Below are 21,877 nucleotides of genomic sequence, written 5' to 3'. Positions count from 1 at the left end.
TCCTCTTTCCCTCCTTCTCCCCCATTCTCTCTAAATATCAGTGGGAGCCCTGGCCGGTTTGGCTCAGTGGATAGAGAGCATCAGCCTGCGGACTGAAGGGTCAGGGTTCGATTCTGGTCAAGGGCACATGCCAGGGTTGTGGGCTCAATCCCCAGCAGGGGGCGTGCAGGAGGCAGCCGATCAATGATTCTCTCTCATCATTGATGTTTCCATCTCTCTCTCCCTCTCCCTTCCTCTAATATATATATATGTATGTATATCCTATCTAATAAAAGAGTACTATGCAGATTGATCATCACTGCAACACACAATATAGCTGCTCCCATGTGGTCAAAGATCCTGCCCCCATGTGGACACAAGATGGCCACCACAAGATGGCTAGCAGGAGAGGGCAGTTGGGAGGCACCCGGCCTGCAAGGGAGGGCAGTTGAGAAGGACCAGGCCTGAAAGGGAGGGCAGTTGGAGGTGATCAACCCTGCAGGAGAGGGCAGTTAGGGGTAACCAGGCCGGCAGAGGAGGGAAGTTGGGGGCAAACAGGCTGGCAGCAGAGTGGTTAGGGGGTGATCAGGCTGGCAGGCAGAAGCGGTTAGGGGCAATCAGGAAGGCAGGCAGGCAAGCATTTGGGAGCCAGCAGTCCTGGATTGTGAGAGGGATTTCCGACTGCCCGTTTAGGGGTCCCAGATTGGAGAGGGTACAGGCTGGGCTGAGGGACAACTCCCCTCCGTGCACGAATTTCGTGCACCGGGCCTCTAGTATTTTAATAAATATCAATGGGAAAAAATCCTCCAGTGAGGATTAACAACAACAACAACAACAACAACAACAACAAAAAAGTGTGTGCAGCTATTAAAGATGACGGCTTTGGAGTTTGAGAGAGAGAGGAACAAAAGATCGTGGAGAAGTTACTGGAGAAGTAAATTGAGGCAGGAGTTCGAGGTGATCCGGGGCGGGGAGCCCTGACCTAACTGTCTGTCAGAGAGGCCTGTTTCTCACCCCCATCCCCACCCCCCCCACCCCGCATCGTTGTACACTTTGTACTGTTGAAAGGCGCATTAGGGATGGGTTTGTTTTTAGAGAATTCGTGCCCCTTTGCTCAGCAGAGTGCCAGGAAGCAGGGAGACCCGAGAGCCTGAGTCCTTCTCATCTCTCTCCTGCAAAGGAAGAGGAGAACAGTAAGGCAGAGGGAGGGCAGAGAGAGCTGAGTAGCGGAGGGAGGCTTCTAGAATGGGGAGGCCTGAGCCGGAGGGAGGCCATCCCCCGACTTGGAGCATTCCCGCTGAACCCCCGGCCTGGGAACAGTGGACACAGGGCCCTTGCTCCCGCCCAGCAGAGCAGAGCTGTGGCGCGGACACGGCCCGCATCCCCACAGCCTTCTAGCTTCTTCTCTCCTGTGTTTGTCTTGGCTGAGAGCTGCTTGGGGCTGTTTAGAGCAGATTCCATCAAGGCAAAGCTGGAGGAACCGGGACCTGGGGCCACAGAGGAGGGAGCAGGAAGGGGCCTCGGGTGGGGGCGTAGAGGTGGCCACAGGGTGAGTTGGTGGCAGACCACAGTGAGAACCCAGGAGTCCTGACTCCTTGCACGGTGCTCGGCCCAAGCACCACGGAGCTTCCCATGTGGGTGAGGGGCTGGCACGGGGCTGAAACCTACCGATACCTTGATGCCCACCTTCCCGGGGAGGCGTTAGAGGGCTTGGAGGGGTCCTGAAATGTGTTGGACCAGTTGTGTCTCCTGTTCTTGCTTCATAACACATAGACCCATTCAGACCCTGAACTCCAGCTTCCAGCTTCCAGAGGCTGCCCCTCCCCCAGCAGGCCCCCCCCCCCCCCCCCCCCCCTGGCTCAGGCCAGAGTCTAAAGGAGGCCAAGGCGCTGGGTCGTGCCCCACCACGGCCAACCCCATAACTCTCAGATCTCGATTCAGCACGGCCTCCCCCGGGGCCCAGCGTGGACCCTCCCGTGTCCTGCTCTGCACAGATGCCGGTGGTCACGTGTCCCACAGCTGAAGGCCTCCCCCGTCCGTCCGCCTCCACCATCTGCTGAGGCCCCATAATTATTCCGAGGCCCGGTGCCGCCTCACTTGGAGGGGAGAGTTCACACAGCCCTGTAATGTAAGCCAGGCCACGGCCGCTCTGCTCGGGCAGGGAGTCCCCAGCTGGGTAAGGAGCAGCCGGCTTTATTGAATTCCCTGGCTTGGATCTGACTAATCACTGCCTTCAGCTGAGGCACCCCAGGCCTTCTAAGAAGCCGTCTGAGCACCCTCACTAAGGACTTCTCCCCTGAACCCCAATCCCTGCTTCTGAAATCCTTCCTCCTCCCCAAATACGTTTGAACGACAGCATCAGGGTAGGGAGACTCCCCGGGCGTTGGCCTCTCCCATCCACTTGGCTCCAGTCTGGGGGCCCACGCAGGGTGGACCAGAATGGGCTGCTGGTTTGACTTTGCTGAGGCTGCCCCATGCAGAAGCGAGACCTGCAGCTCCCACCCCCACCTCGTCTCCTAAGCCCACTGACTTCCCTCTCACTCCCCCTTCCTGGAGGCCTGGGCCCTGAGGAGGGGGGTCTTGGCGGAGTAGGCTGTGCCGTGGGCCAGGACTTACTTTCCAAGGAGAAGTGTAGGAAGCTGCCTCCTCTGCTCTGTCTCGTTGCAGACTCCTGCTCAGGCTTCGAGACCCACCCAGGTCACGGCTGGGCAACAGCAACCCTCGGCCTCTCTCCTTCCTCCCTGCGCCCAGCATCTGTAAGACCCCAAGACAGCTTTTACCCTCCTTCATGCTCTTCCATGCTTGTTTTCTGGCCAAAACCGTGCCCTCTCTGAGAACAAGACTGCATCTATCTCTGTGCACCCAGAACAGCACACAGTAGGTGCTTTCAAAGACATCAAGTAGGTGCCCTGGCTGGTGTGGCTCAGTTGGTTGGGCATCTTCCTGTGCACTGAGAGGTCACTGGTTTGATTCCAGGTCAGGGCACATGCCTGGGTTGTAGGCTCGATCCCCAGTAGGGGGTGTGCAGGAGGCAGCCCATCGATGTTAATGTTTCTCTCTCATCGATGTTTCTTCCTCTCCCTCTCTCTTCCTCTCTAAATAAATAAATAAATACAAACAAACATATATATTTTTTAAAAAATCAAGTAGGAAAGAGGGAGGCAGTGCTTGGAGAGGTAAGAGGGTGGTTGGTGCTGAGCGGCTGCCCATGCTGGCGGGGCGCCTCTGTGGGTCTCGGGGCGCCCCACCCCCGTGTGGCTGAGGTCCCTGGAGGGGAGAGGGCTGGCCAATTTGTAAAGCGGTGCCAGCTCTGTTGTCCTGTCAAGACCCTATAGTGGCTCAGGCGTTGTTATGCTAAGTGGGGACCTGAGGTCAGGGGTCACCCAGAGTTCACTGTCCGGGGTGATGTCCGGTCAGTGGCACCTAGCGGAGGCCTCGAAAGCACCCCAGAGGGCGGGAAGGGTCTGCAGTCTCCCTGCCCCTCGGCAGTGGTGTGGGCTGGGGCTCTTCTGAGCGGAAGTCTGAGCCCAGCCTCTTCCTGACCCAGCTGTGCCCAATGCCCTTGGGGAGGAGGAAAGGCCAGGGTCACCCCCAAGGTCAGGCCCACCCAACCAGGTTCCACTCCCCAGAGACCAGCTCTCGGGGGAGGGATCGCCTGGTGGACAGTGGGAGTGGGCGGCTGAGCCCTCGCTTGGTCCCCAGAGGTTGGGGGGGGGTCCACGCCAGCCACCAGCGAGACAGACAGAGAGACAGACAGAGTCAGGGAGACAAACAGAGTCAGGCAGAGCCCGGTGTGTGCCGTGGAGGGAGGGGCCAGGAGCAGAGACTTCAAAGCGCTCCCGGAACAGCTTATAAACAGGCGGGGCTGACGGGCGGGCGGCCAGCGGGGGCCGTTCTGGAGGGGCTGGAGCACAGGACCCGGGGTCTGGGAGAGGAGGCCCTGAGCCCGGGATGCCGGCAGGCCAGCCTCGCCTCTCTGTGACTCAGTTTCTTCTGTTCACCAGAGCTCCCGGCGGCCTCCCCCGGGCTCCCTCCTGGGGCTGGCGTGAGGGTCAGCGGTGCCGATGTCGGTGAAAACGCAGTGTGGGCTCCGCGCCCTGATCAGATGTTATTTATTATTCTGAGCGGTGTTTTGGTGGGAGACTTGGAAGGCCTGAGAGTGAGGCTGGAGAGCCCTAAGGCTCCTTCTTCCCCGATGCTGTTTTGAGAGTTCTCCGAGCAGCATGGCCGGGATGGGGCCCTGGGACAGGGAGGCCGTGGCTCGAAGGAGCTGGGCCAGGGCTTTCTGCATGGACCTGGAGCAGCGCGGGCGGGCGGGCAGGCGGGAGCCCAGCGGCCCCTGCTTTGCTCACTGCCCCTCCCCATCCCCCCTCTGCTCTGTGTCCCTCCTCCTCCCCGTACCCCCGCCCCCTCTAATGCTCTCAAGCGACTCCCCAGAACTCAGCCTCCTCTCCCTGGATACTTGTCCTCACCTAAGGGGGCGGTGACAGTTTTCCTAAGTCCTGCTTAGAAACGTGTCACCGTCCATTTCCCTCTGCGATATCCAAGGAGGCTGCTCACACCGCGTTCGTCCCGCGAGCAGCTGGAACCCGGGCTTATGAAATTACAGGGAATTCCAAGCAGCCGGCGCCGCCCGCTGCCTGGCTTCATTACTGGGCCTGGCCTCGGAGGGAAGTTCATTCCAGTAATTTAGAGGATTAGGCTCTGACACCCTTCATTAGCTCTTTGACATGAGCAGGAAAGACAGATCTTGCAGAATGACCCACACAACAGGAAGGCGTTGGCTCGGGTAGGAGAAGGCGACACGCCACCCCGAGGGAGCGGCAGGGAAAGGGCCCGCAGGGTACAAAAAAGGGCCGCGCTGCCTTTTCACGGTCAAGGTGGACGGTGAGCTGCAGCCCTGCGGGGGAGAGTGGGCCTGGGAAAGGGGGGCCTGGGTTCAGGACTCAGTTTGCCCATCTGTAAAATGAGAGCACTGCCGAGGACCTCCCGGGTCCCTTCTGGCTCTGACACGTGCTGTGCCCACCCCGCCCGCCATCCTGAGACACGGCAGCTCAGATGCCGCTCCCCAAATCCTATAGGGCTTGACCTTGACAAGGTGCCCCTCCCAGGGACCTGTCTCCCCACCTCTTACCCCGTGGGGATCGGGTGACCAAGTGGAAAACACTCAGCCTGTCCCCTTCACAGGGCATTTTAACATATTTTATTGATTTTTACAGAGAGGAAGGGAGAGGGATAGAGAGTTAGAAACATCGATGAGAGAGAAACATCGACCAGCTACCTCCTGCACACCCCCTACTGGGGATGTGCCCGCAACCAAGGTACATGCCCTTGACCGGAATCGAACCTGGGACCCTTGAGTCCGCAGGCCGACTCTCTATCCACTGAGCCAAACCGGTTTCGGCATGGGCATTTTAGATGGGAGCCATTTCCTGCCAAACGGGAGGGAACTCAGCCCCGCCCCCAGCAGCTCCTGGCCCTGGTCCCCGCCCCTCCACCACAAACACAGCCCCTGGGGTTCCACACACTTCCCGCCCAGCCTGTGACCACCGGAGTCTGGGATGTACCTGGACAGCAGTTCTGACAGTTGGGGTGGGTGGAGCGGTTTCCAGAGGCCCCGCACGCTGGCGTTCCCTTTCGCATATGAATGGAGTCCCGTTGCTGTGTGACACTGGCCGGTTGCTTGGTCTCTCTGTGCCTTCCTTCCCCAACTCTAAAATAAAGGTACAGTTTGTGAGGATTAAACGAGATGACGCGTACGGACAGCCGGCACCTGTAAATATCAGCTGTTAGGTCAGAGGAATTCCAGAAGCCGATGCCTGCAACCGATGGTGACGCAGGTAACAGACTAGGCACCAGACAGATGGCACACAAATGCGGGTCCCTCCCTGGAACCCGTGACGGACCAGGGCTGCAGGCAAATGGCAGCGCAGATATTGGCTCCATTCCTGGAACCCCTGCCCGCAGCAGAAATTCCACCCGCCCTCAGCTCACGGTCCTCCGCCCTCACTGAACACCTGTATAAAAAAAGTGACTCGGCTCCCGCCCAGCGCGACTTCTCCGGCCCTACCCTCAGGACCGGGGACCCTCGCCCGTTTTGTCTGGCCTGGACTCCCTGTCTTTGTTCCCTGCCCCGCGAACCTCACATCAGCAAATAGCATTGCTGTCACTGCTCCCTGTGGGTGACCGTGGGCAAGTCCCTCGCTCTCTCCTTCTTCTTTGTCAAGTCGGGGGGAATTGAGACAACTGAAAAGTGCCTGGCGCCCCCCCCCCCCAAAAGAGCTCCTGAACGCAGCCATCGAGCCGTAGCAAGGGCTGCTCAGCTGCCCAGCGCCCCAAGACACCCGTAGGTTTTCTTGGAGCCAGAAGTGTGTCAGCGGAGGAGCGAGGAATGTGATACATCCCGGCAGCCGGGGAGCCGGAGCGTATCTGGTATGTGTGTCTGGAATGATTTGGGGAAAATTCACCAAAGTTGGAACTTGAGACCAAGCTGCCTGGGATAGAAAGATAGGGAACTGTCGGTGCACCCCGTCCACGCCCCCAAAGGGACCCGGTGCTGGGGCGGGAGTCTGCTTACACCGCAGGGCCGGCCGCGGCTCAGGCCCACCCTCGAATGGCCGTGAACTTGTTGTTTTTCCACGTCATTTGCTCTCAGATGTGCTATCGGGCCGGGCGATGCTAACCCCGCGGCGGCAGGTCCCTCCTCGTAACAAGCGATTGTGTGTTCTTCAGAGGTGGCCCCGGGGAGGAGGGGGCCGGCGGGGAGTTAGGGGGGGTGGAGAGGGGAGCACACGGCTCCTGCACAGTGAGCGTGCGTGTCCCGGAGCCAGCTCCCCAAGCACATACCATTTCTGGCCCTTGAAGGGGTTAAGGCCTCCTGGAGTCAAAAACAAGCAGGTGTCCCACCGTGCCAGATACGCCGCCTAAACTGCTTCCAGCTTTCCCCCTTCTGCAACAAGTCTGTGATCAGCCCGCCAGAGGAGCCGCAGCCTGCCCGTGGCAGGCATCAGGTTAGCTCGCTCCCACGCGGGTGGCGCCCAGGATAGAAATCCCGCCCGACCCCTGCTGGGGCTCCCCTCCCCGCTCACTCAGGAGAGGGGGGTTCCTCGCAAAGACCTTTCTTTCCTCTGAAGCCGCACAACTCAGCGGGCTCCACTGACTCGCGGGGAGGCAGCCTGGGCAGCCGCAGCCTGACCAGCGGCGAGGACGCCTGCTGGGGGTGGGGGTGAGGGCAGGTGTCCGCAGCCCTGAGAGGGAGAAGGCGCGGGTGGGTCCGGCCCCTGGCGGCGTCACAGGGAGGCCTCTTGCCGCCGCAGACCGAACCATGTGGGTCCTGGGAGGCCACGGGTTCTGCTCCCGCTGGGGGCAGGTGGCGGCGCTGCTGCTGCTGCTCCTGGTGCCCCCGAGAGGCCTGGCGCTGCCGCCCATCCGCTACTCCCACGCGGGCATCTGCCCCAACGACATGAACCCCAACCTCTGGGTGGACGCCCAGAGCACCTGCCAGCGGGAGTGTCAGATGGACCAGGTGAGTGGGACTCCGGAAGCGTGAGGTGGGCCACACAGGTGTGTCAGGGAGGGAGGGTGGGAGCCGTGGGTGGGGACAGCTCAGGGGTGCCCTGCAGGGCCCAGGAACCTGAAGTCACGCAGGCCTCGGGGTGATAAGCAGGGTGTGTGTCTGTCTAACTCTGAGGCCCGGAAGAAGAGGTGATTGTGATGTTCAAGTTCATCAGGGACTGAGAACCCTGGGATTCCTGGTCTCGTGTTTGCCAGGGCGGCTCTGAGCCAGGGCGGCTCTGAGCCAGGGCTCTGCCAGGCGCAGGTGCCAGCAGCCCTTGGACAGGTGAGAGCAGACACTCGGGACGGTGCAGTGAGCAGGGAGGGGCTTGAGACCCACCTCTGTCTGGCAACAAAGCGGAGGCTGCATCTGGCCTCCAGACCACCTCCCAGGGGCTCCGAGCCCGGCGCTGAGAGCAGACGGGCTGACAAGGAGGTGGCCGGGCACAGCCCTGAGCAGGCTCCGGGGAGGAAGTGGACTCGGTTTCGTCCGCCAGATCTCTGGGTCCTCCCTTCTGCTCTCATCAGAGCACCCCGCAGCGCGCAGGGCAGGCCTGGTCCGAGGGCAATTCTCTCCCAGCTCCTGAGTGCAAGGGTCACGCCTGCCACTTCCCTGGAGTCAAGGGCCTGCTGGGACCTGGCACCTGCCTGGCAGAGGCACTTCCTGTCGGCCTGGTCAGCACGTGGGGCTCAGGGCTGGGCATCACCAGGGAACATGAGACCCTGGTGCTCCCTCTGCCAAACACCTGTCACCCACGGGCGAGCACAGGGCCACCTGGAGAGGGGGCCTCGGCCTCGGCGCCTGTGGGGAGGTACGTGGAGGGGGAGACAATTCTCAGGCTTCTCCTGCGGATGCTGCCCGAGCAGTGGCGGTGCGGAGGGAAAGGGGGATCAGGAGGGGTAGGGGGACCAGAGCGGTCCCATCTCGATGGGGCCACCCCCTCCGTTGGCCCCATTTGCAGGGAAGCCTGTTTCACGGGCACGGACTGGCCTGATCCGTGGGGCGGGGCTTGGGGACAGGGAGACTGGCCGGCTTCGTGTGCCTGGGGAAGAAGCCACCTGTGTGGGCTGGAGACTCGTGGCCTGTGGGTCTATTCTGGGCCCTGAAGGAAAAGCGCTCTAAGGGTCCCCTCCAGGTTCCTCAGGCCCCAAACACCCTCCCCAAGGTGCCTGGGAACCCCGCCCGTCAGGGATCTGAGTCCCTTAGGGCCGTGGTCGGCAAACTCATTAGTCCACAGAGCCAAATAGCCACAGTACAACGATGGAAATTTCTTTGGAGAGCCAAATTTTTTAAACTTAAAACTTCTTCTCACGCCACTTCTTCAAAATCGACTCGCCCAGGCCGCGGTATTTTGTGGAAGAGCCACACTCAAGGGGCCAAAGAGCCGCATGTGGCTCGCGAGCCGCGGTTTGCCGACCACGGCCTTAGGGAATGGAAGGACGCTCTGGCCGAGGGGCCGGTTCTCCATGCTCAATCCTCCAGCGGGCCTTTCTCCCCCAGACCCCGGCTCTGAGGTCTGCCCACCCCTGTCCCCAGGCCTCCCCCTGGCACGGCCTAGAAGCCCATGCCGAGCAAGGGCTGCGAAACCAAGTCCCCATTCTGAGCCGAGAGGGGAAAACTGTAAACAAGCCGGGCGGACAGGCTCCAGCCACGGCCACGGCCACGGCCACGGCCACGGCCGGGTGGGCCGTCCCCCTCTCAGCTGATGCGGAATGTCCGAGGCTGAAGAGGCCAGCCCTCGTGGGGAGCAATTCACAGAGCTGCCACGGGGCGGAGGCTGGGGAGCGGTGCCCGCCGCCCAGTGGGTACGAGGTGTTGTTGTCGAAAACACCACGTGGAATTTTTTGTTTGTGTCGGCCCCGAGCTTGCGGCTAATTTCTAGGAATTAAACCAGGAATTAATGCCTAAGGTGGCTCCACAGAGACTCAGAGGGAATTAGTCGTGTAAGTCCCCTGGCGGCCGTGCTGACCTTTGCCACCCCAGGGGGCTGTCCCCCTTGTTAATTTCCCCATGAAATGTCCCCCGCGTGGGGCGTGGGCGCCGGGGCCTGGCACAGCCCGTGGTGGCCCACCTGGCGTCCTGGGCCTGTCCCGCCCGCCCTTCCTCTCGGCCTTGGACGAATGGGGCCTCTCATCAGAGCCGCGGCTCCCGAGGCCTGTGCAGTCAGCCTCGCACCTCGGTCCCCCTTTCCCTTCTCGGCGTTTGGTGTGACCTCTCCCATTCGGCCAGGGCTCCCTTACCCCAAAGGGGAAAAAGGACAAAGAGGCGTTTGTTCCCGCCTAGGCCCTCCTCTGTGGTCACTAGATGATGCGTGTGACATAGAAGATGAAAACCTCCCTTTGGAATCCCACCCCTGGGAGCCCGCCGCCCTCTCCCAGCCCGTGCCCTGTGCACGCGGCACTGCGGCTCCGAGGCCGGGCGTGCTCATCTGTCCGCCTGCAGGAAGAGGGGTGTGGCTGGCCTCTTCCCACCCGACCTGCCGTGTGACCTGGGGCACGCCACCTGATCTCGCTGTGCCTCAGGGATCACCACCTGTGAAGTGGGGGTGATGGTACACCCACCCCATAGGCTGGTGACGAGCACTGACTAAGTTGACAAATGCAGACACCCTGGGCCCGGCAGGTACACAGCAGGTGCTCGGTACACGTTAGCTATTACCATCAGAACGTTTTGCTCAGGATGGATGCACACCCGTTGCCCGGCTGCTGTGGCTCTGTTGGTTAAGTGTTGTCCCATGAACCAAGAGCCCCCCCCCCCCCCCCACCCCCCAATTCTATTCCCAGTCAGGGCACATGCCTGGGTTTGGGGCTTGATCCCCAGTAGGGGGCGTACAGGAGGCAGCCACTGATGTTTCTGTCTCTTTCCCTCTCCTTTCCTCTCTCTCTAAGACATATCAGTAAAAACATATTTTTAAAAAATAAGAGCCCTAACCAGTTTGCTCAGTGGATAGAGCATCAGCCGGCAGACTGAAGGGTCCCGGGTTCGATTCCGGTCGGGGGCATGTACCTTGGTTGTGGGCTCGATCCCCAGAAGGGAGCATGCAGGAAGCAGCTGATCGATGTTTCTCTCTCATGGATGTTTCTAACTCTCTATCCCTCTCCCTTCCTCTCTGTGAAAAATCAATGGAATGTATTAAAAAATAAGAAAGATGAGCACCTATTAGTTCTCTCTACAGAAACCGTGGGGTGGGGCAGGGACACCTGTCCTCTTCCTCCCGCTCGCTCAGGCCTCTCGCTCTGGCTCTCTCCAGGAATGTGAGGCCTACGAGAAGTGCTGCCCCAATGTGTGCGGGACCAAGAGCTGCGTGGCAGCCCGCTACCTGAGCGTGAAGGGGAAGAAGGGCCCGGTGGGCATGCCCACCACGTGCGACCCATCCATGTGCCAGCAGCAGGGCTCCGAGTGCGACATCTGGGACGGCCAGCCCGTGTGCAAGTGCAGAGACCGCTGCGAGAAGGAGCCCAGCTTCACCTGCGCCTCCGACGGCCTCACCTACTACAACCGCTGCTACATGGACGCCGAGGCCTGCGCCCGGGGCATCACGCTGGCCGTGGCCACCTGCCGCTACCACTTCACCTGGCCCAACACCAGCCCGCCGCCGCCGCCCAAGACCACCGTGCGGCCCACCACCGCCGCCCCGGAGACCCCCCGGTGGGACGTGGCGGCCCCCGCGCTGCTCAACCACCCCGCGCACCAGTCGGTGATCGTGGGCGAGACGGTGAGCTTCCTCTGCGACGTGGTGGGCCGGCCCCGGCCGGACGTCACCTGGGAGAAGCAGCTGGAGGACCGGGAGAACGTGGTCATGGGGCCCAACCACATGCACGGCAACGTGGTGGTCACCAACATCGCCCAGCTGGTCATCTACAACGCCCAGCTCCAGGACGCGGGCATCTACACCTGCACGGCCCGCAACGCCGCCGGCGTCCTGCGCGCCGACTTCCCGCTGTCGGTGGTCCGGGGGGGCCAGGCGGCGGCCACGGCCGAGAGCAGCCCCAACGGCACGGCCTTCCCCGCGGCCGAGTGCCTGCAGCCCCCCGACAGAGAGGACTGCGGCGAGGAGCAGACCCGCTGGTACTTCGACGCCCAGGCCAACAACTGCCTCACCTTCACCTTCGGCCACTGCCACCGCAACCGCAACCACTTCGACACCTACGCGGCCTGCGTGCGGGCCTGCATGCGCGGGCCGCTGGCCGCCTGCAGCCTGCCCGCCGTGCAGGGGCCCTGCAAGGCCTACACCCCGCGCTGGGCCTACAACCGCCAGGCGGGCCAGTGCCAGTCCTTCGTCTACGGCGGCTGCGAGGGCAACGGCAACAACTTCGAGAGCCGCGAGGCCTGCGAGGAGTCCTGCCCCTTCCCGTCGGGCAGCCAGCGCTGCCAGGCCTGCAAGCCCAGGCGGAAGCTCGTGACCAGCTTCTGCCGCAGCGACTTCGTCATCTTGGGCCGCGTCTCCGAGCTGACCAAGGAGGCCGACTCCGGCCGCGCCCTGGTGACCGTGGACGAGGTCCTGAAGGATGAGAAGATGGGCCTCAGGTTCCTGGGCCGGGAGCCGCTGGAGGTCACTCTGCTCCACGTGGACTGGGCCTGCCCCTGCCCCAACGTGACGGTGGGCGAGACGCCACTCATCATCATGGGGGAGGTGGAGGGCGGCATGGCCATGCTGAGGCCCGACAGCTTCGTGGCAGCCTCCGGCAGCCGGCGGGTTCGGAAGCTGCGCGAGGTCCTGAACAAGAAGACCTGCGAGGTCCTCAAGGAGTTCCTGGTCTCACCCTGAGCCCCTCCCCGCTCCCCGGCCCTCTCCCACCCACCCACCCCGACGCCCCTCAGTTAGCAAACTGGGCAAGGTCAGATTGGACAGTCTTGGGCCAGCAGAGGGACATCAATCAGAACAAAGCCACCGGAGGGTCTTAGATCAACTTCTAGTCTGCGGGTTCAGTAAGGGGTTTCTATCGTTTTTAGCTTAGGGGGACAGAGGAGAAGGCAGTAGACACTCGTAAATTATTCCTGACGACCAATCGCCTTGGGCATCATTGCCCTCTCGGTGCTGGCCATCCCCCTCCTCCAAGGGTCTTGCAGCCGCCCTCCCCCCCAGCCTCCCACCCACCGGGGCTCTAGAGATGGTGGCTGCCTGGTGGTCACGGGAATCATGGAATGAGTGGGTTTACACAAGGGGTGGGGGTGGGTGAGGAGAGAAAGGAGGGTCCAGGGACTCATGGGACACATTCCCCACAGCCCCCTCGACCAGTATGAGCAGAGACCACTTCATGTTCGGGGTCTAGGGAAGCACACACCTTCCCTGGGTGGAGGCTGCTCGGCAGGTGCCCTTGGCCCTGCGGTCTCTCAGGCCACCAGCAGAACACACGTTTCTCGTGTTTCATCTCCTTGGCTTTATTGATTGGTTATTGATTGTTGATTTATTAATCCAGTTCTGTTCAGGCCGACGCAACAGACACTTTCTGAACATTTACTGGGTGCCAGGTGCTAGGACCACAGAGAACTCACAGTGACTGAACGCAGTGTCCAGATCCAGGGCGTCCCGCCAGCAGCTGATCCACGGCTGGCCCTCCCAGAGGTCAAAGGGTCCCATTTGACAGGGTGCTTTCATCTGCCACTGACTTCCTTGGAACAGAGCAGTAGAAACCCCAGGATCTGTTTTGGTAGAAGGAGAAACGAAGAGGAAAAGCAGGCAGGGAAGGGGGCTGGTGAGGGAATGAGGAGGGAGGAGGGAGGCAGGCTGGGGAGGGGAAGGAATGCTGCTCAATGCTCCCACCTGGTGGTGGCCTCGGGAGCTGCAGGGCCTAGAGGGAGGCTCTGTGTGAGGCCTGGGATGACAGGTTTGGAGATGCGGCAGCTTGCTGGAGATTTTGTTTCTGGACTTCCTGGGCAGGTCCAGCCACCCACCACTACATGAAGGATTCTGGGAAACCCACTGTCAGCTCTCCCGCTGCCCCCCAGTCCCTCCTCAGCCCTTCGTTCTGCACATGCCCCTCCAAAACTGATTGTGAAGCTCATTGTGGGGCCTCCCTGATTCTTCCGCAGATGTAGGAGGAAGATGCCGATTAAAAGCTCATAGTATGAACCGGCCTTCTTGTGTGGTTCATTTGAGCTAATGTGCACGTGAGGGCGGGGGGTGGGGGGGTGTCATTTGCTTGGGGGCCGTGTGGGAGGGATCTGGCCCGCGGGACCATACCTGGGTGATGGAGAGACCAGCCAACATCCGGCCCACCTTGCAGCTCTGAGCCTCCTTAACTGCGGTGCTCACTGTAGCTCTGCGAGTCAGGCACGCGGGCCAGGTGACTTTCTGAAGACCTCAGAGGCAGGAAGGTGTGGGGCTTCGGCCCACGTGTTGTGGTTTGTATCTCAGTCCCTCGCCTCATCATGACAGCCTGGTGGACCAGAGGCGGGTGGAGGAAACAGAAATGGGGCGGGGAGGGCAGGCTGCCCAGCTGTGACTCCCTAGGGGACCTCTGGGGGAGGCCCGGTCCCAAAGCCCCAGTGCGCAGAGCATGTGGCTCAGGTCCGAGGAAGGAGACAGCAGCCCCTTTGGTCTCAGCGGCTCATGGCTACTCCCTTGCCCTGAAGGTGTGTTCAGGAGCCTGCAGCATGGCACCCCCACAGCGTGTCTGCCCCCGGGCTGGGAGCCAGCTAAGCATGAGAGACACCTGTCCCCTGTCCACAGGCCCGAGGAGGAATCCGGCTCAGCCCAGCCAGCACAGCCCAGCCCTCCCGAGGTAACTCCCCGCAACAGGGGGCCAGGACAGAGAGGATGAGCTGCTCCCCAGGAGAGAGGAGAGGCCAGAGGAACGGAGCTGCTCACGGTGCCACTGGGAAAATCCCGAGCATAAAACGTAGCCTCCAAGGACGTGTGAGCCCGAGCTGGTGTGGGCTCAATGGATAGAGCACTGACCAGGGACCGAAGGGTCCTGGGTTCGATTCTGGTCAAGGGCACGTACCTCAGGGCGCAGGCTTCATCCCTGGCCCTGGTCAGGGCAGGTGTGCGAGGCAACCAATCAATGTGTCTCTCTCACATCAATGTTTCTCTGTCTCTCCCACTCCCTTCCACGCTGTCTAAAAATCAATTTAAAAAATATCCTTGGGTGAGAATTAGCAAATAAATAGATAAATAAATAAGGTGTGAGCACCAGCCATAGACCCCTCTCTGCTTAGCCTAGAGCAGTAGTCGGCAAACTCATTAGTCAACAGAGCCAAAAATCAACAGTACAACGATTGAAATTTCTTTTGAGAGCCAAATTTTTTAAACTTAAACTTCTAACGCCACTTCTTCAAAACAGACTCGCCCAGGCCGTGGTATTTTGTGGAAGAGCCACACTCAAGGGGCCAAAGAGCCGCATGTGGCTCGCGAGCCGCGGTTTGCCGACCACTGGCCTAGAGAGATGAGGACTCCGTGCCTCACTCGCCCTCAGAGACGGGGAGACATTCTGCTGCACATGCTTCTAGGCCGAGGGGCCCCGATGAATAGCACATGACCTTAGAGCCTGGGGGGTCAATGCCGACAGGCCAGCACCTGTCACCCCCCCCCCCCGACACACACACTTGCACAGCGATGGGGGCTGAGCCTGTGGCTACCTGGTGGAGATGTGAGGTTCAGGGGAGTCCGATCGCAGGGCTGCCTCTGCCCAGCTCACTGCCCACCCGCTGCCCCACACTTGGGGTCCCTGCCACTCTCCAACGCCGGCCTGGCAGAGTGAGGAGGCCCAGCCTGTGCGGTCAGACCCCCTCCGTCAGAATCTGGGCTCTGACACGTGTCCTCTCTCCCTGAGCCTCAGTTTCCTGGCCTGTAAAACAGAGGGGAGTCAGAGCTCTTTCTAGAGGTGTGGCGAGCTCGGACCTTTTAACCTAGTCAAACGGGGCAGCCCAGGACACGGAGCCTGGCGCCGACGGCTGCCCTGGGCCAAGAGCAGGCGCCCCGGGTCCCCGCCCCCCCTTTTCCTTCTGGGCTCGGGCTCCACAGGTTCAATACCTTAGCCTGCTGCTCACAGGGGACATCCACACGGACCGCCCCGTGGGCTGAGCTGGGATTCAGAGAACATGGGCCCTGAGGGACGGGCTGGTTTAGAATCGATTGTAACTCGGGACCCACTGCGTGGCACTTGTTTTCCTGCCCTTGAAGCCACGCCTAAGTCTCTGTCCTCTGTCGGCAGGAACAGGCAGCTAGTAGGTGTTCGGTAAAGGGCCTGGTGGCCAGGTAACCTGCGAGGCCACCCGACCCCGTCTCCCAGTCTGGGAGACTTGCCCGGCCTGGGCCCCAGGACGTATGGGGATTGAGCCCTCCTTCGGGTCCGAGGCCAGACTCACCTGCTTTCCTGTCTACCTTGGGCACGTACTCCACCCTTCCTTGCATCTGTGGTCCCCCACGCCCCTCCCTGCCCTGTTCCAGTCCCTCTCTCTGTTTGCCTCTTCAGAGGCCTGGTCTGGCGCCGCTGTCTCCAGCCCAGCCCCAAAGCCTCTGGGGCAGGACAGCATGGCTTTTTCCACCCTCTTTCTCTCCAGCCTCCTAGGACACTTTGCTCCATTGTCTGGCCAGCTGCTCCATGCTCTGATGTCACCCCCTGGACAGTGGGGCCAGAGAGCAGGGACCAGGGGCGGAACCTGGGGAGGGACAGAATGAATGCACAGCCACGTGGTGACTTCCTCAGCCGGGGAGAACGCTCTGTGTCCAGCTGACCTGCTATAACATCAACACGGAGTGGGCACTCGCTGTGCGGCTGGACTGGACATCATGTCTGGCCATCTCCATCACCACGGTCTGAGGCAGGGTGCTATTTTGTAGGTGGGGAAACTGAGGCTCGGGGGATAAGAAACTTGCCCAGCTGCTAAGGGGCAGAGCCACGATCAGAAACTAGGCAGACTGACTTCAGAGCTCTGAATGCTCATGTTTTGGTATTTCTCCCAGTCTCTCTCTCTCTCTCTCTGTCTCTCTCTCTCTCTCTCACACACACACACACACACACACACGCACACGCGCACACACACACACACACGCACTGGGCTGGGCTGGGCAGTGTGGAACCCCATCGGGATCCAAAGGTCGCCAAAGAGCCCGCCTCCTGTCAGCCGCGCACTCAGCGCCCAGGGCTGTCTGACGACCTTGCCATGTGACGTGGTATTTCTATCACACACAGAAGCCGTCGCGCCCTAGATTCCTGAGCAAAACATCAGCCTCATGCCTACTCATCCTTCCAGACGGCTCCTTGGGAAGCCGCGCTGCTCCCCAGGCTCTGTAAACACGCTTCTTGTTCTCCTCCGTGTCCGCCCTGACCCCGAGCCAGCATCACCGCGTCGGGGCTCCAGGAGGTCTGAGGGCCCGGCTCGCAGAGCTCGGGAGGGGCAGACTCCCTGGCGGGTCCTGGGGCCAGGGGCCTGCGGGGTGCTGCCCGACCACAAGGCCGTGAAGGGGCTTCTCTGGGGTCCGCTCCTTTTCCCGGCTCCGCTTCCCGATTCCGTCTCCTCCGTCTCCTCCCACCTCCCCAAGGAGTCCGAGTCCTCCTGGGATATGTGATTAATGCAGGCGGGAGAGGTGGCAGGTCCTGGGTGCTATTTTTGGCTGTGGCCTCATTCTGGAATGTGCCCCAAGGTCAAGTGACACTCCTCTCTCTGCCACGGCGTCAGGAGGAAGAAGAACCCTGGCTGGCATCTCCTGAGGGCGAGGGCCGGGCAGGCAGGCGGCCGGCCAGCCGACCAGCCCTCTCCTTCCCGCCTCTTTGGCTCCTGAGCCCCTCAGCTCTGCTATTTCAGGGTCGGGATGGAGCCTCTGTGTCCACATCCCAAATTACCCCGGGACACGGAACTCGGGCATCCGGGTGCCCATCCACACCCTGGCCGCCCTCAGCCCCACTCAGATGAGGAGAAAACAGGACTGGGCTCCAGCCCCTCCCGACTGGACCCCCGCCCCGAAGCATGTCCGTCCGGGTGAGGCGATGCTTGGATGTCCTTTGTCATCCTTCCAAGTCTCGAGGATGCTGCCAGAGCCCTGACGGGGTGACCGTGTACCCGTCCCCATCCCGTGTTTTCTGCCTTGGTGTGAGGGACACGTTCTGTTCTGCCAGAGGATGGTGGCTGTTTTGTCTTCGTTCCCCGTGGGCGACTGGGAACTGGAGAGGGGCCTGGCAAGGACCCTGCGCAGGAGAGAGGCCCGGGGTCACAGAGAGGAAGGGACACGAGGGCTGACAACTCCGAGTCAGACGCTACACACGTCGTCCGAGTTCATCTCACAATCCTCTTCGAGCTGACTTTGCTCTTTCCCCACCTGACATCTCCCACCCTAGGCTACGACCCTCAGGAGGCAAAGCCAATATGTGCTGTGGTCACCTCTATGTGCCCAGGCTGACCACAGAGGGCTTCGATGAACATGTGTGGGATGAAGGAGGGAGGCAAGCCCTATAGACCTTACGGAGGAAGAGACTCCTCAGGGGTATCATCGTCCCTCTAGTGACCCCGTATCCCATGCACCCCTCATCTCAACGCACCTCAAGGGGTAACAGAAAAAAAAGGGGGAAACAGCCTTAGGCTCCTGGTGTGACCAATAACTCAGACTCTAAGGGGAAGCAACGTCAGTGAGCCATGCACAGGTGGTGACCCATCCCTATGCCAGGCCTCACACAAGGGGAGTGTCCTTTACCAATGAGGTGTCCGGGTGGCAGGGTTAATAATTTCCATTACTAATCGCTAACATCACCTAATATGTGCTCAGCATACATTATCTCATTAAACATTTACAACTCTATAGTATTCACTTCCATTTAATATTCTCTCCATTTTAGAGAGGATGAAAGAGGCTCAGAGAGATTGAAAATTTTGCCCAAAGTCCCTGGCCGAGCAGCAAACCCAGCCTAGGTCGCAAGCCCATGCATCTAACCACAGGTATACTGTCTTCCACCACAGGTTTAAGGATAGTGAAGTATGGCTCTCTCCCGATTTTGCTTCCTCCCTTTTCCCTGCTAACCCACCAGGAAGTTTTGCTACCTAGGATTCTGACTGAGCTTCCCTAAGTATGGTGAGACCATGACCTTCAGTCTAAGTCACAGTCAGAGATAGAGATAGAGAGAGAGAGAGAGAGAGAGAGAGAGAGAGAGAGAGAGAGAGAGAGAGAATTTTAAGGCCCCTCTCAGAAGTGTAGAGAATTCCAGTTACTCCATCGGGGAAAGAGGATTGTGCATCTTATATAACCCTCACACTAACCATGACAAGTAGGGTTTTTCAGACAGGAACTCTGAGGCTGAGAAGGTTTTTAACAGGGCATCCCTGTTCAAGGGTGAGCTTGGGATTCAATTCGAAATCTGACCCCAAAGCCCATATTCTTCCTTGCACAGGGTGACTGCGTGTGATTTTTTGGGGAGGCTTGGTGAAGCCCCTGTAACGACTATAGAACATTCTCACTTAGCTCTTGGCAGTTGCCAAGGAGTCCGGAGGGGGAATTGTGGAGCCTGGACCTCTGTCCCTGCTGGTGAAGTTGAGACATGGCTCAGGCGCTGGTGTTTTCTGTTTCAAAGCAGGCAGTGATGTTCTCTGAATGGTCCCAGGTCACATGAAGGGGCTTGGCCAGCGTGTGGCAGTATTTTCAGCCGGTGACATAGGGCTCAGCCACAAAGGAGACGTATGGGAGCCCTCCCAAGTCTCACTCTGATTTATGCTCAAAATGGAAGGACATTTCTAAGCATCCAAAACATAAAAATAAACTAGAAAACACAACAGTTGAGTTCTGAAAAGACTTGTTACCTTGGCCAAGTCTAGAGTGTGGTGTGGGGGAGGGGAAGAGGGGACGCGTGGGAGTGATCTGGGGGTGTCTTGAGTTTGTGCTGTAAACACACATTCCACCAACACCAACTTCTGGAAGGGTGCTACCTGCTGTGAGCCCTGATTGAAAAAACAAAAAGTTTTGTCTCTAAAGGTAGGAAAACAAATGAGGTGACCCCTAGAGGGAGCTTCGAGCCTGAGGAGGTTTCCAGGACAAGCATGAAACGGAAACTCGGTCTGGAACGATGGAATCAGGGCCGTCCCTCTGGCCCAACCCGTTCCCCTCCACCACCACCACCACCACCACGTCTTCCCTTTGCCTTCTCACCCGACCTCTCCATCCCACCCTTGGGTCAGGTGAATATAAAGGTTCTAGACCACCTCTTTCCCAATGGTCTGCACAAAGCTTGGAGCAATGAGAAACTCCGAAACGGCCAAAGTCAAAGGCAGGCCTCCTGGGAGTGCCGGGCCAGCAGCCGAGCGTCTAATTCTGATTTCCTCTGCCTTTCCCCCCAGGGATCAGCAGCCCACGTTCTTCCCCCTGTGGACACAACAGATGAAAAAAGGAGGGGGCCCATGCTCCCCCAGATGACCCATTCTTCATGACCTGGTCACTCCTCCCCCATCTACAACCCCTCAGGTGGGCGTGATCTGTACCCCCTTTTTATTCACAACGTCACATTCTCCTGTCTACGATGACGTGGGCGGATGTGTGATCTTTTGCCAGAATGTGAGCCCCTCGGAAGGTCCTAAAGGTTTACCTGTATCACCACCAGCTCCGAACCCCGTGCACGCCCAATAAATGTGTCGAGTGGGTGAACACAGGCATTGTTTAAATGATATCTCACTTTGTTTGAGATCATTGGGGGACCTGAGAGAATCTGACCCCAGAGCAGCTACAAGTCAACCTCACGCTTTTGCTAAAAGAGTTCATTTATGTCAAGATCTTCCCAAAGAACCTGAGTGCCCGGACAGCGGTAGTGATGTGGATAAATGAAACAGGCACAGGGCCCTCCAGCTCTTAGATCACATTCCACGGTGTTGTTGCAGCAAATGTCCCTTTCCTGCTGGTGCCTGGCAGAGGCTGGTATTAAAATGAGCCCGGGGTTGCCGAGAGCAAACAACCATTTTCAGGGCCATGCTGGGTGTTCAGGGGAGGGAGAGTTGGCACAAAGTGCACTTTAGATCACTTCTCCGAAATAATCAAGTGTGGCTCTTTCACAAAGCCTTCCTGTTGAGGTCGCCAAGGAGCAGGGTGATGAATGGTTAAGGACCATGGACTTTGGAAACAGAATCCCACAGTTCCAAGTAAGGAGCTTGGCCAATACTCTGTTAGAAGCTGTCTGCACGCCCTGGCTGGCTTGGCTCAGTGGATGGAGCATCAGCCTGCGGACTGAAGGGTCCTGGGTTTGATTCCAGTCAAGGGCACATGCCTGGGCTGTGGGCTCGATCCCCAGTAGAGGACGTGCAGGAGGCAGCCAATCAATGATTCCCTCTCATCACTGATGTTTCTATCTCTCTCTCTCTCCCTCTCCCTTCCTCTCTGAAAAAATAAAATAAAATAAAATAATACACACACACACACACACACACACACACACACACACACACACACACGTCTGCATCCATTTCTTTATCTGTAAATGAGGAAAACAGCACAATCTCTGGAAGGTTCTTAGGAAATTTGATCTAAAAATATGTTTAGAACCATATCTAAGCGCATAGTAAATACGATATAAGTACCATTATCGAGCCTTCTCTGGACTCCCTGAGACTCTGTGATCGTGTGAAAACCATGGCCACTCCAATAGGCCACCCGCGCGGCGTGGGTGCAGCCGGCCCCTGCCCGCCGCCGCAGTCCGAAGCAGACACGCAGCCAGCAGCACTGTGTGGTGTGCCTGGAAAGGGGGACTTGTCCGGGTGTCAACCTGCAAAGCCTCCGCCGAGAAGGCCTGATCTCCAGGACAAGTCCGCAGGGAGTGTAGACAGGGGTCCCTCTTCACGGTTCCTTTCTGGGACCCCAAGGAAAGAAACCCCTTTCCTACCTGCTGCCCGACCTTCTCCTCTGGCAGAGGCTCCGGGGGGGTGGGGTGGGGTGGGGATAAGGCCTCACCTGCATCCCTTTACCCTCATCCCTTCTACGCAGAACCTAAAACGTTCTTTTAACTTTCGTGGTTCGCGTGATTTACCAGAGCCTCCTTCCAACAATCATTTCTTCCTACATTACCAAGTTTCCTCCCTTTCCCACAATCTTTTGTAAAATCCAGAAAGCGGAAATTTCCCCAGGTAGAACCCTTCCTAGCCGGTGTGAAAGCCGGGTTGTTCTCAAAGTCCTTATAGTTAAAGGGCCTCTGGTGACACCTTCGTTGCCAGGAAGGCTTCCCAGGGGTTGCAGCTACCTCAGGCCTTGCATTGAAATGGTTTAGAGATCCCCATCGTGTTTCCGTGTTTCCGGGAAACAGAGCTAGCTGACACTGGTCACCGGGGCTCTACGGGAACTTCTGAACGGCAGGTAGTTTACACAACAAGGAGGATTCCTTTTTTGGGAAGAGAGCTCTGAGGGGAGCAGGCAGATCTGGATGGAACCAGAACGAG

At 59.3% G+C, this 21,877-nt stretch overlaps 2 protein-coding genes across 2 annotated transcripts in view; both read left to right on the top strand.

The window, feature by feature from the left end:
- The window catches only part of LUC7L3 (LUC7 like 3 pre-mRNA splicing factor), a 263,776-nt gene that overhangs the window by 56,277 nt on the left and 185,622 nt on the right, over positions 1–21,877 (top strand). The gene's annotated exons all lie outside the window — the stretch shown is intronic.
- On the top strand, positions 7,304–12,302 carry WFIKKN2 (WAP, follistatin/kazal, immunoglobulin, kunitz and netrin domain containing 2). Its single transcript, XM_008153682.3, has 2 exons — positions 7,304–7,504; positions 10,785–12,302. The coding sequence occupies exons 1-2, from the start codon at positions 7,304–7,306 to the stop codon at positions 12,300–12,302; spliced, it is 1,719 nt and encodes a 572-aa protein (XP_008151904.2).

This window comes from Eptesicus fuscus, chromosome 20 (genome assembly GCF_027574615.1).
Source record: "Eptesicus fuscus isolate TK198812 chromosome 20, DD_ASM_mEF_20220401, whole genome shotgun sequence".
Classification (NCBI taxonomy): Eukaryota; Metazoa; Chordata; class Mammalia; order Chiroptera; family Vespertilionidae; genus Eptesicus; species Eptesicus fuscus.
The sequence above is the reverse complement of the archived record's forward strand: the minus strand, read 5'-3'. Positions and strand labels throughout refer to the sequence as shown.